At 42.3% G+C, this 15,000-nt stretch overlaps 1 protein-coding gene across 2 annotated transcripts in view; it reads left to right on the top strand.

The window, feature by feature from the left end:
• The window catches only part of GEMIN4 (gem nuclear organelle associated protein 4), a 27,068-nt gene that overhangs the window by 3,070 nt on the left and 8,998 nt on the right, over positions 1-15,000 (top strand). Inside the window, exons 1-3 of one of the 2 annotated variants that reach the window (XM_085878946.1) lie at positions 7,765-7,942; positions 10,583-10,626; positions 12,136-14,081. In XM_085878946.1, the coding sequence (XP_085735072.1) occupies positions 10,590-10,626; positions 12,136-14,081 (1,983 nt within the window). In that variant the 5' untranslated portion in view covers positions 7,765-7,942; positions 10,583-10,589. Of the gene's footprint in view, positions 1-7,764; positions 7,943-10,582; positions 10,627-12,135; positions 14,082-15,000 lie in introns of those variants that run through there. The other variant, XM_085878945.1, reaches the window with a different exon arrangement.

Below are 15,000 nucleotides of genomic sequence, written 5' to 3'. Positions count from 1 at the left end.
CGACGGGAAAGGTTTCTGTTAATTTAAGTTTTTTTCTTTTATTTTCAATAGTCTCGGGGGTTCAGAGTTGCGGTACGTTTGCCAGATTTCTGATTCGCCATAACTGAACAACGTGGGAGTTGGGGGTCACATGGTCGAGTGGTCTGGGAGTCCCCCGCCCCCCCTCCCACAATTTTACCTTTGAGGAGGTCCATATCCTGCATTCCTGTGATTTCTGAGAGGCGAAATAATCAGATTTCAGACCGTGAAATACACTTAGCAAAGCTCTGCTGTACTATACTGTGATGTTAGGACCATGCACACACACGTGATGACATGACTGTGTATTCTGTGATGTACACACACGTGATGACATGACAGTATATTCTTTGATGTACACACGTGATGACATGCCAGTATATTCTGTGGTGTACACACGTGATGACATGACAGTATATTCTGTGATGTACACACACGTGATGACATGAGTGTCTTCTGTGATGTAACCACACGTGATGACATGACGGTATATTCTGTGGTGTACACACGTGATGACATGACAGTATATTCTGTGATGTACACACGTGATGACATGAGTGTCTTCTGTGATGTAACCACACGTGATGACATGACTGTATATTCTGTGATGTACCCACACGTGATGACATGACGGTATATTCTGTGATGTACCCACACGTGATGACATGACGGTATATTCTGTGATGTACACACACGTGATGACATGACTATATTCTGTGATGTACACACGCGTGATGACATGACTATTCTGTGATGTACACACACGTGATGACATGACTATATTCTGTGATTTACACACACGTGATGACATAACTATATTCTGTGATGTACCCACACGTGATGACATGACTATATTCTGTGATGTACACACACGTGATGACATGACTATATTCTGTGATTTACACACACGTGATGACGTGACGGTATATTCTGTGATGTACACACACGTGATGACATGACTATATTCTGTGATGTACACACACGTGATGACATGACTATTCTGTGATTTACACACACGTGATGACATGACTGTATATTCTGTGATGTACACACACGTGATGACATGACTATATTCTGTGGTGTACATACACGTGATGACATGACTATATTCTGTGATGTACACACACGTGATGACATGACTATATTCTGTGATGTACACACACGTGATGACATGACTGTATATTCTGTGATGTACACACACGTGATGACATGACTATATTCTGTGATGTACACACACGTGATGACATGACTATTCTGTGATTTACACACACGTGATGACATGACTGTATATTCTGTGATGTACACACACGTGATGACATGACTATATTCTGTGGTGTACATACACGTGATGACATGACTATATTCTGTGATGTACACACACGTGATGACATGACTATATTCTGTGATGTACACACACGTGATGACATGACTATATTCTGTGATGTACACACACGTGATGACATGACTGTATATTCTGTGATGTACACACACGTGATGACATGACTGTATATTCTGTGATGTACACACACGTGATGACATGACTATATTCTGTGATGTACACACGTGATGACATGAGTGTCTTCTGTGATGTAACCACACGTGATGACATGACGGTATATTCTGTGGTGTACACACGTGATGACATGACAGTATATTCTGTGATGTACACACGTGATGACATGAGTGTCTTCTGTGATGTAACCACACGTGATGACATGACTGTATATTCTCTGATGTACCCACACGTGATGACATGACGGTATATTCTGTGATGTACCCACACGTGATGACATGACGGTATATTCTGTGATGTACACACACGTGATGACATGACTATTCTGTGATGTACACACACGTGATGACATGACTATATTCTGTGATTTACACACACGTGATGACATAACTATATTCTGTGATGTACCCACACGTGATGACATGACTCTATATTCTGTGATGTACACACACGTGATGACATGACTATATTCTGTGATGTACACACACGTGATGACATGACTATTCTGTGATTTACACACACGTGATGACATGACTGTATATTCTGTGATGTACACACACGTGACGACATGACTATATTCTGTGGTGTACATACACGTGATGACATGACGGTATATTCTGTGATGTACCCACACGTGATGACATGACGGTATATTCTGTGATGTACACACACGTGATGACATGACGGTATATTCTGTGATGTACACACACGTGATGACATGACTATATTCTGTGATGTACACACACGTGATGACATGAGTATATTCTGTGATGTACACACACGTGATGACATGACTATATTCTGTGATGTACACACACGTGATGACATGACTGTATATTCTGTGATGTACACACACGTGATGACATGACGGTATATTCTGTGGTGTACATACACGTGATGACATGACGGTATATTCTGTGATGTACCCACACGTGATGACATGACGGTATATTCTGTGATGTACACACACATGATGACATGACTGTATATTCTGTGATGTACACACACGTGATGACATGACTATATTCTGTGGTGTACATACACGTGATGACATGACTATATTCTGTGATGTACACACACGTGATGACATGACTATATTCTGTGATGTACACACACGTGATGACATGACTATATTCTGTGATGTACACACACGTGATGACATGACTGTATATTCTGTGATGTACACACACGTGATGACATGACTGTATATTCTGTGATGTACACACACGTGATGACATGACTGTATATTCTGTGATGTACACACACGTGATGACATGACTGTATATTCTGTGATGTACACACACGTGATGACATGACTATATTCTGTGATGTACACACGTGATGACATGAGTGTCTTCTGTGATGTAACCACACGTGATGACATGACGGTATATTCTGTGGTGTACACACGTGATGACATGACAGTATATTCTGTGATGTACACACGTGATGACATGAGTGTCTTCTGTGATGTAACCACACGTGATGACATGACTGTATATTCTGTGATGTACCCACACGTGATGACATGACGGTATATTCTGTGATGTACCCACACGTGATGACATGACGGTATATTCTGTGATGTACACACACGTGATGACATGACTATATTCTGTGATGTACACACACGTGATGACATGACTATTCTGTGATGTACACACACGTGATGACATGACTATATTCTGTGATTTACACACACGTGATGACATAACTATATTCTGTGATGTACCCACACGTGATGACATGACTCTATATTCTGTGATGTACACACACGTGATGACATGACTATATTCTGTGATGTACACACACGTGATGACATGACTATTCTGTGATTTACACACACGTGATGACATGACTGTATATTCTGTGATGTACACACACGTGACGACATGACTATATTCTGTGGTGTACATACACGTGATGACATGACGGTATATTCTGTGATGTACCCACACGTGATGACATGACGGTATATTCTGTGATGTACACACACGTGATGACATGACTATATTCTGTGATGTACACACACGTGATGACATGACTATATTCTGTGATGTACACACACGTGATGACATGAGTATATTCTGTGATGTACACACACGTGATGACATGACTATATTCTGTGATGTACACACACGTGATGACATGACTGTATATTCTGTGATGTACACACACGTGATGACATGACGGTATATTCTGTGGTGTACATACACGTGATGACATGACGGTATATTCTGTGATGTACCCACACGTGATGACATGACGGTATATTCTGTGATGTACACACACATGATGACATGACTGTATATTCTGTGATGTACACACATGTGATGACATGACTATTCTGTGATGTACACACACGTGATGACATGACTGTATATTCTGTGATGTACACACACGTGATGACATGACTTTATATTCTGTGATGTACACACACGTGATGACATGACTATATTCTGTGATGTACACACACGTGATGACATGACTATATTCTGTGATGTACACACACGTGATGACATGACTATATTCTGTGATGTACACACACGTGATGACATGACTGTATATTCTGTGATGTACACACACGTGATGACATGACTGTATATTCTGTGATGTACACACACGTGATGACATGACTGTATATTCTGTGATGTACACACACGTGATGACATGACTGTATATTCTGTGATGTACACACACGTGATGACATGACTATATTCTGTGATGTACACACACGTGATGACATGACGGTATAAATGTTGAAGGGCATTCATTTTGAGTTGCAGTGTCCCAGCTAACACAGTATTGGTATTTCAATTCAAACTTTACATAAAACATGCCAAACATTGTGAAATTATCATCACATCAAATATGTAATATATTTTACAGTGGACTTGTGTTTAGTAACTCTAATCCTGCACATGCTTTCGTAGAAAATGTTCACAATTACAAATTGTTCGTTACAATTCAGACATGATGTTATACGTCAGGTCGTTACCTCTGATCGGACACTGCATAAACCCCTTAAAACCCAGACGTCTGACAACCTTGGATGGGTGGGGGGGGGGGGTAGACCTCTATGTGGGAGGGACAAGTCGTACTAAAATATGTCATTTTTAGGGGAAATATCCCGTCACTACTTCTGAGTGAGTTTCCCCATCTGGAAGTTAGTGTCGTCCTTGTTTATTAAATTGGGGATTAACAATGCCTGGCACGTGAGTGGCTTTTCAGCTTTTGGGGTTGGTTGCACCCCCTAATATTGGCGATGTGCCCTTTCTGTTCTGAATGCTTACCGTAGTGTCTTTCTTCTTATTACTATTTTTTTTGGTCTTTTTGCAATTGCTGCTGATTTTTATTTTATTTTATAACCATAAAACTTTTGCATATTGGAGTTTTCGACGATATCGTCAATTTTACGAAATCTATCACCATTTTTCTGAAGGGGCCATTGCACAAGTGTGGATGTGGGGGTGGTGGGGTGGTTATTTTCCATCGGGACTGTTTTGAAGTTTTGATCAATGTTCAACTGAGGACAAGTACTTTGCTTGTATTGAGGATGAAAATAAGATGTGCAAAATTGCCTGTTATGTTCAGCTTGGGCTACGAGTGGATTATTATTTATTGCGGTAGTTGTCATGTTTTTGTGGCTCTTGCCGGGCTGTCAGGAGCAGCATAAAATGTAGGGAGACTGGTGCCTATGATGACACATTCATACTGACGGTATGATTTTCCAACAACTCGATCAAGTAAGACGTCTTGGCACTGATATTACTTTATCTGTCATGCCTCGTGTCACAAGGTGAGATGTTTTGTGGTTCGTGTAAGAATCAGAAACACGTACAGTATGAATGTTCACTTGTTTCACATTGAATGTCAAAGTCTCCTGCAAGAAGTTTAAAACTTTCTTATCAGAAACAGTGAAGCAACAAATTATTTTCATCACTTCTGCAACAGATGTAGTGTAGCTGCTTCCAAAGTGTTTCGGAGGTGAAGCAACAACAGCGAAACAAACAAGGTGAGAAACCGAAGTCACGACTATTAAAACTACACTGTGCAGACTGGAAGACTACGTCGAGAATTTTGACAGTTAGATAACTGAAGAAGCTGTGGGTGTTGTTGGAGGAAGCTAAGGATGAGCATGGAAGGAAACAACTTCCTGATTGACGGAGTTAAAGAAAACGAAGATGAGGATGCAGAAATTACATAGGCCAGGCGTAAGAGACGGCTCAATAAAATCATTGCATCCACGACTGGGAAAGAAATAAACTTCAGCAACACACTTCAAATCGAAACATCACAACTCCCCTCGCCGGCGTTCTTATTGTCAAACGCATCATAATTGTTCGACCTCGTCAGTGCCAGTACGATCATTGCTGCTGGTGCTTCGTGTGGAATCATTTGTTACACTATTTACAATGTTTCCTTAATGTAGGTTTATTTTTATTTTTTCCCCCCCACTGTTCATTTTCCTGATTTTGGGACAGTTAACAAAATCCATGGTCGTGAATTTTTTCAGACGTCCGTTCACTTTCCCTCTCCTAATTGTCTGTCATTTCACTGTCTTCTGTGTCATTAAATTATTGTCTTAAGCATTGACTACCCCTCTCTGCCTGGGTTAGGGCCCTGTCACACCTTGACGTTTTAGCCAGCGTATGGCAAGGTATCAAAATCTATGTAAAACGCTGGCGTACGCTGAACTATTGATTTTTTTTTCCAGTTTTGGACGTATTCATAACGAGTTGGATGTATGCATAGCGTATTAGTAACATACACAGAACGTTTCGATAACGTATAGATAACTTGTATCAATGAATGCTGAGCGTGTTGTCGGCGTTCACAACCTATGCCCAACGATAGTTTAACTTATGCATTGCGCTCGGCAGCGTATCACCGACGATCACGTGGCGTAGGCTATTCATAGGCTGCGGCTCGACGATTCAAATCATAACCGCACTAGACATCGAAGTGTGAAGCCGCCGTCACACCTTGACGTTTTAGCCAGCGTATGCCGACGTATGAAAAATTTGCCGAACCAAGCTGGCATATGTCGAATACGTTATGGGTAAGTTTTGTATACGTTAATAGCACGCTGAAGCATGCTAGCATACGTCGTAGTACGGCGAGTACATCGACAAATTTTCAGCATGTTGAAAATTTTTCGACATATGCCAGCGTTTGACACGCGTTCCGCATACACTGGCCATAAGTTGTAGGCACGTTACGCGATCGTTGACACACGTCGACACACGTAACTTGTAAGTTACTCATAAGTCGAAACACGTCGAGGTAATGTTTAGCATACCCGAAACTTATTTCTAACCTATGAGTAACGTTTTGTAGGCACGTTACGCGATCGTTGACACACGTCGACACACGTCGACACACGTTACTTGTAAGTTACTCATAAGTCGAAACACGTCGAGGTAATGTTTAGCATACCCGAAACTTATTTCTAACCTATGAGTAACGTTTTGTAGGCACGTTACGCGATCGTTGACACACGTCGACACACGTTACTTGCAAGTTACTCATAAGTCGAAACGTCGAGGTAATGGTTAGCGTCAGTGTTCCAGACTCCCTGGGTTTTTTTTTTTTCTTCGATATGACGGTGATATTGACACTTCGATTTCTAGTGCGGTTATGATTAAAATCGTTGAGCGGCAACCTATTTATTATATTATAACCGCACTAGAAATCGAAGTATCAACATCAACATCACCATCATACCGAAGAAAAAAAAAAACCAGGGAGTCTGGAACACTGATGCTAACCATTACCTCGACGTGTTTCGACTTGTGAGTAACTTACAAGTAACGTGTGTCGACGTGTGTCAACGATTGCGTAACGTGCCTCCAACTTATGGCCAGCATATGCGGAACGTGTTGAGTCATATGCTGGCATACATCGAAAAATTTCAAGCATGGAACATTTGTCTAACAGCTCTGCGTACTACGACGTATGCCAACGTACTACGACATATGCCAGCGTGCTCTTAACGTATACAAAACTTACCCATACATATTCGAGGTGTGCCAGCGTTTTAGACAAATTTTTCATACGTCGGCATACGCTGGCTGAATCGTCAAGGTGTGACAGGTTCTTTATGTCTGATGTGACTTACATTCTTTATATCCCCTCATTTGTTGACTCTCACGCTTTATTCCAATTTTATGCGTCTCTCTTGTCCCCCGCCTTCTTCACTGCGAACCTAACTGATCTAACTTTATTTTCAGGGTCCCAAGAAGAGTTTGTACGCTGTCTCAGTCGAAAACCCCGACAACCACCGATTCCAGGCATCTGCTTTGTGTGACCGAAAAGTTAAAACACAATTCTAAATTGGTATTAGGATGGATACGTGTGTACTACAGTCCAAGTTCCAGTACGGAAAACTCGGAATCGCTCTTGCCAAAGGTGGAGAATTACAATCCCAAACGACTTGTGATCATGGCATTGGAAGATTTAAACTTCAGCACGAAGGAGTGGATAACAATATTGGCTGATGAATCATTCATGACCATTGACTCTTGCGTTTCATTTTGAACTTGAGGGGGAGCACTCGGGAGAGTGCAAAACCTCCGCCGCCAATACTGCTGGGTCACTCAAGTGAACCTTATATCTTATTCATGAAATATGATGTCAACAGTGCTGACAGAGTTATAGTTCTTTTCTCCAACATTTTTTTTTTGGGGGGGGGGGGTGGAAATCACTTAAAACGTGTAGAAATGCAAAAAAAAAGAAATCGAAATTTTGTTGAAAAAAAAAGTTGCAAAAATTTTTTTCTCCAACAATTTTTTTTGGGGTGTGGGGGGGGGTTGGAAATCACTTAAAACGTAGAAATGCAAAAAAAAATAAAAAAATTCTCAATTTTTTTTTTGGGGGGGGGACCAAGTCCAAAAATCTAATGGCATGATCCTTGGACCATACCTCACCCCCCCACCAAGTTTCGGCGAAATCCGTCGAGGAGTTTTTCCATAATACTGTTCACAAACAAACAAACAAACAGAAAGGGGTGAAAACAGTAACCTCCAATCTTCGATGGCGGAGGTTAACAAGCGTAGAAGAAATCATTAAACCAGGATACCAGTATTTCAAGTGGGACTACAATGGTATGAGAACAGTACTACAGGGCTTTCATTGGGAAGTGGGGTTTCCCGGAAAATCATTTGGGTGGGTGGGAGGGGGGGGGGGGGGGGGGGGGGTCGTGCTGTGACAAATTGAAACGTCGAGTGCAAGGGACAATAGGTGATTACAAACCCAATAAACAAAAGGGAATGAAGGAACAATACAATCCAGGTTGTCGTGTATACAATCCAGGATGTATCAACTTCCCTTAAAGCAATGAAAAAAACCAAATAAAAGGGCCTGCAAAATGGTACAAGTTCCCCCCCCCCCGCCCCCCCCCGTCGCCCAGCACATTTCCAACAGTTCACGAGTGCAAGAAGTAAGGCGACAAAGGAATTCTTCCATCTTGTGACGTGCCAAAGATGACACCTTTATGTCTACAGCTCCCTGCTGTCCTTTTAATGTTGCACTGCTGCCTCCTGAATCAGTGCAATGTGAAAAGGGCATCGGTGTGTTGGTATTGCTGCCAATTCATTCCATTTTTCCCAGTAAAGTGTCCTTTGTTTCATGTCTTTTCCATTTATGTTGGTGCCCAATAGCCAGGTTCTTTTAAGTGTGGCACTTGTCACAAATGCTTTGCTTAAGCTTGTTTTACTTGATGTCATTTTTCTTAATATGATGTTGAACTGAATAGGAATTTGTGCTATGAACGTAAATGAATGAATGAGATTTTTTTCGTTGTTATTGGGGTGGATGGAAAATGCACTCGGAGTTATCTTCTCTAAACGTGGATGAAAGGTGAGATTAGGAAGTGAAATGCATGGAACGTGGAGGAGAAGGAAGAGGAGTGCTGAACAGCAGTCTCCATCATGAATAGAAAATACTCCTCGTGAATGAAGGGGACATTCTGAGAAAAATCCTCTTCACTGGAGGCTTTGACAACATTGCACTACTGTGCATTTTAAAAGTAGTGCAATGCCTATGTCATAGCTTCTGTTGAAGGGGTTTACCACGATCAGATCGAGGAGTTTATTGCTTCTTTGTTTGTTTTTCTGATCGGTGGGGGAATCCTTCCTCCCCCATCCCCAAACTCTCTCCGATGCTCTGGTCAGTGAACGAGTTTGTAAGTTTATCACAGAAGTGTACCGTACATTACTTGTAAGCAAATTGGGAGACATCACAGAAGATTTGAATCTGGTGTCGGTATCATGAAGGACGTACTCAGACCATGATGCCAATCTGCTGGTAGATATTCTATCGATAACTTCTCACAAGTTAATGTTGGATAATGTGTCCTTGTTTTGAATCTCTATCATGCAAAGTTTTATTTTTGTGTTTTAAACTGCTGTTATTTATCTGTTGACATTGGGCATCGTACTGTTATTTTGGTCACTGGTTTTGACACCAAGACGAATTATTATTACGGACCTTGGGCATCAAAAAGCGACACATTGAACAACCTATTTCAAATGGAGCACCTCGTGCCATTAGAACATTTACATTGCGTCGGGTGTGGTAATAAATGCTAATTGTTGCTCCCAGCATTGCCGACTGTCTCTAACCCAGTTAGAATTCTGTGCAGGGACGGGTAACTTGCTGGTTTTAATAATTTTAACCGGAGGATCCAGGGAAATGTTTTGAAGGGTGTATCCATCCATCCATTGGGACTATACTCTGTGCAGAGCGTTGGTGCTGCCTAAGCAGTCTCCTTGGCTATTGAACACAATCCTGGACACTCCGACACAGGATACCAGCATGCTGGCACTCATTTTGCCGACCTCGGAAGGATGACAGGCCGAGTTAACCCCACCTGGTATTAATTCAACAGCTGAGCAGGATTTGAACTCGGGATCCTAGGATTCCAAGCCACCACCCTAACCATTAAGCCAACACCAGGGATATGAAGGGTGTATCACCATTCTCATTTGTGGAAACAATTGGTCACATTTATGTGTCAAGCTATCCAATTTCTTTATTTTATTTTTGCAGGCCAAGAATGATGACATGCTTCAAGATGCGTGAGCTGCTATCTGGTAAAAACATAATAATAATAATTTTTAAAAAACGTATTTTAGTTAAATGTTGAAACTAATACGTACACCATGGTGCTGTATTGGTGGTTGTACTTGCTAATAGGTTTACAGACGATCTTTAAGACTTGGCGACTGTTTCATATTGGGTTCATTACAGTAGTCGGGATGTAAAATGTGACCACAAGTACAGCAAATACAAATCGATACTTGGAGCAAAATCTCAAACACCGCTTACCAGTGTGTTTTTAAATTTAAAGTTTTATTTTGGTTGGGGATGTTGTGTTTGGGTTGTCCAGTATATGTATAGACTACTTTATCAGGTAAAGCATGATGGGCTGTATGGAAAAGGACACACACGCACGTGCACACACATCACACCTTTTTTTTCCACAAGTTGCTTCTCACAAATCTAATCATTTATAGAACAGTAACTGCTATTCCGAAAACATGTGAACATTTTGTTACATTTATGGCATAGCAGGATGTAATTACAATTTAAGGCCTTCGCAACATTTGTCGCAGCGTAGTTTATAGGACTTGTAAACCATGTATTAAGGACGTGCGATAGGGTTAATTTTTCTGATGACGTCCAGTTTGGTCCAGTGGGTGGGTCCAGTCATGTTATAGCATAATCATGGTAAATTCATCGTGTCATATGTCCGGTCCCCCCCCCACCCCATGTGGGGAACTGGGTCGTGGGTCAGTGCGAATTTGGCCATTCAAAGCACACCTGACATCAGACTGGCGAAAATGTGCGAGTTCTGGTGCCGGGAGATGGCTCCACCTTCACGACCATCGATCAGGGCTGTGCTGCCACAGGCGCCAGTCGTCGTTGGCTGATGCCCGGCATGAAATTCTTGAGAACACACCCAGGGCAGGAGTTTTTGACAGAATGGAGGTGTTTATGAACGCTCATGCCCCATGCCACAGGACATTCGCTCTCTTCCTTCAACTTTGTGGCCGGATCAAACTTGGCTTCCTGTGTCCCTACCTCTCCATATCCTAATCCAACCTTATCTTTAAGACAGCTATGCATGGGATTATAATTCCTGGCATGAGCGGTTCCTGTCTCTAATCACTTGTGATTCTGGATGAGGGGGGAGGGGGGGACTACAAGTGACATTTTGAATGATGTAAATGATACAATTCCACAACATGCAATACATAACTTTATCTTGATTGCGAACCTCAAAATAGTTGTTTACATAAAATAAGAACTTTATTAACCTGGAAGCAAATGAACGATTTTCCAACTGCCCAGATTATCGGCTGGAATATTCAGCTGGGCACGTACCAGCACACAACACACACCCCCCAACCTTTATTCCTTTTCTCTTAAGTTTTAATCTTTCTCACTTCTTACCACTATTTTCAACATTCCTGACATCAGTATATCAACGTATTTGTATAAGCTATTTTAAATCTTCATAGTTAGTTTCCATTGCTTATTTTGTTGGCACTCTCACAACTTCCAGAATGTCTTTACTTTCTTTTCCCTGACCTTGGCAGACCCTCTCCTGTTCTGCCACCGCCTGGCCCGCTTCCATGGAGCACTGTTGCTTGCAGAGAGACTTTTTGCTCCTCGGGCACTGGATGTCGCTGGCAAGGCAGATTGGCAGATCCTCCGCAAGCCTCTACTTGAAGTGGCAGGAAATATCTGTGCTCCTTTGCAGTCTGATGGAGAGCTTGAAAATGATTGTCTATTTTGGCAGTTCAAGCTTGTTGCTCTGCTTTGGATGAAGGTTTTGCATCAAGACAGCTTGAAAACTGCAAATGAATATGCAAACATTCCAAATCCTGGTCATGGCGAAGATTTAAAGACCCATGTTGAAAGAACCTCTGGCAACTCAAAAAGAGATGGCAATGATGACACGCAAGACGACTTATTTTTTGCTGTCAACCACATGCTACCACGGTTGAGTCGTGGACTAGTTTTTGAGTTTGCCAGGGAGATTAGGAGTGCAGAATCAGTTGGTCGCTTGCTTATGCTGATGCCACTACCACTGCAAGTTCAGGAAGCACAGGCCCTTGCTACCCATACACTTGATGGTGGTGCTTCCATAACAGGACTGGACTTCTTCTTAACTGTATGGAGGTCAATGTTGAGGCTGCCTCACCAATGTTGTACTACCACAGCCACTGGAAAAGTGGAACTGGCATTTACTCACAACCTGGATACCAACCACATGCGGCCAGCAACAAAAAGGGCACGCCATGACACTCCCTTTTTATCACATACTGCTGCTAGCCCTGGTTTGGTGTTTGCTATGACACTGAAAGAAGTTCACTTGACGTTCTGGGAGCCAAGACTTTGGTGCCAAGCTATCTCTGTTCTTTCAGACACACTCAGCAAAGGGATATACTTCCATTGTCCAGATGGATCCCTCAACAAATGTACTCCACTGGACCTTCCATTGGTACAAGAGCACTATCTCAAACAAGTCGCTTCGTTACTGCATTTCAGGTTGTCTGCAGTCTGCAAAACCTGTGAAGGAGTATTGGAAGTTTCTCCTAGCTGTCTCAAGTGGGCGACGTCACAAGTTCTGGAACCCTTTATTCCTTCTGCCAGACCTTTTGTGTGCCCAACAGAGAGGCAACTTGCATTAGATGTTCTCCTTCACCTTTTGAGGAAAGGCCAACTGAATACCGACATAAGGCCGGACCAGGCACCGGACCTGGAACGATATTGTGCAATCATTAGCCTGCACCGACTGGCGGAGGTTCTGGACAAATCTTCTCAGGCCTTGTGTGATACAGATCTTGCAGTGACTCGGGAAACTTGTGATGTAATTAAGCAAGCATGCTCCATTATTCAAGAGCCAGAGCACAACATCGAGTGCAAGCTCGAGGAGGCATTACTTGCTGCTGTTGGTATCATTGACTTGCGCTTACAAGAACATGTGAATATGCTGCATTTGCTGTCATCACGTGCAGATTGGATATTGACAGAAACTGGTCTGGGTTGCCTGGAGCGCAGCATGACTGCAGCACTCCTTACTCAGTCAATAGTCATAACTCTGAGTAAGACGGTAGCTGGAATCTTGAGTGATGTAGTTGAGGAAACGTCTATTTTGCTGCAATCACTCCGGCGGCTAAGAGCCGTCTTGCTGAGCTCCTTTGATTTACTTGATCCTGAAACTCGCTCAGGGGTTCTTGGTACTCTACTGGAGGTCACATCTGGCCAGGGTCTGGGCTTCCACACCTTGAATGGTTTGAGATCTGAAGTGTACACTGACGTTACGCTGGCGTTCAATCGTATTGCTGAAGATGACCATGCAGCTATGTTGCTGGCGGTCAGCCGTGCTGGGATGCAGGCACCTAACATCGCACTTCAACGGGCGCTCAAGCTCGCAATGGAAAACATGGGTACTGCCAAGGTCTTGGCCAGAGTCCTGCGTTCAATTGCGCCATTTTCACAACCTCTCCACATGCTGCCCAATGCAGAAAGGTTGCAGGTAATTTGTGCTGTTTGTTTTGCCATGAAAATTATTTGTTTGGGATTTTAAAAAAACAACCTTTAAAGCCTTAAAAAATAAAAAAATTAATTGTTTTTTGGATATTAGCAACATTGTTGTTTAAAGTTGGAGGGTAGAATTTCCTTTTGTCAAATGCTAACTTTGGAGGTCGTATGAGGGTCATTTACACCACCCCTTAAGGGTGGCGGAGAGGGACTGACTGGGTGTTTGGTGGACCAGAGCCTTGTGACTTGTCAAGGGACAAACTGGCTGATGTCGTACTAGATGCTCGGTTATGCTGTTGTCCGATGAATCTGTGTGGTGGCGGTTACGGTCCAGCAGACGAAATGAGATCATTTTTGATAATTACCTCTGCCACCAAAGGTGGATGGAGGTTATGTTTTTCACCTCTGTCTGTCTGTCTCTATTTTTGAGCGGGATATCTCAAAAAGTTGTGGACGGATCCAGATGAAATTTTATGGACAGGTTCGGTGTGTGACAAGGACAAACTGAATACACTACCGGTCAGAAGTTTTAGAACACCCCCATTTTTCAGTTTTTACTGAAATTTAAGCAGTTCAAGTCCAGTGAATAACCTGAAATGGTACAAAGCTAAGCGGTAAACTCCCAGAAGTTAAAAAAAAGTTTAGGTTCCCAGAAACTGAAAAATAATGTAAATTTCAGAGTTGTTAAAAAGGCCCTTTTCAGGGAACAAGTAATGGGTTAGCAACTGCAGTTGTTTTTCAGCAATGTAAGTAAATTAAGCCTTGAAAGTTGATGCAAACAATTCCTACAGGTGTCCCAACTTTTGTTTAGTTACAAACCCTCTAAGAGCAGTGTTGGAACAGACTGTGTTGCTACACCCTTTGAAGTATTATTTGGACAATATTGCACTGCAGGAAGTAGTAGATTGCTATCA

The sequence above is a fragment of the Eptatretus burgeri genome, chromosome 4, assembly GCF_056783735.1.
Source record: "Eptatretus burgeri isolate ZD-2024b chromosome 4, Ebu_testis_v1, whole genome shotgun sequence".
In the NCBI taxonomy this organism is placed as follows: Eukaryota; Metazoa; Chordata; class Myxini; order Myxiniformes; family Myxinidae; genus Eptatretus; species Eptatretus burgeri.
This window is presented reverse-complemented; position numbering and strand designations above follow the sequence as displayed.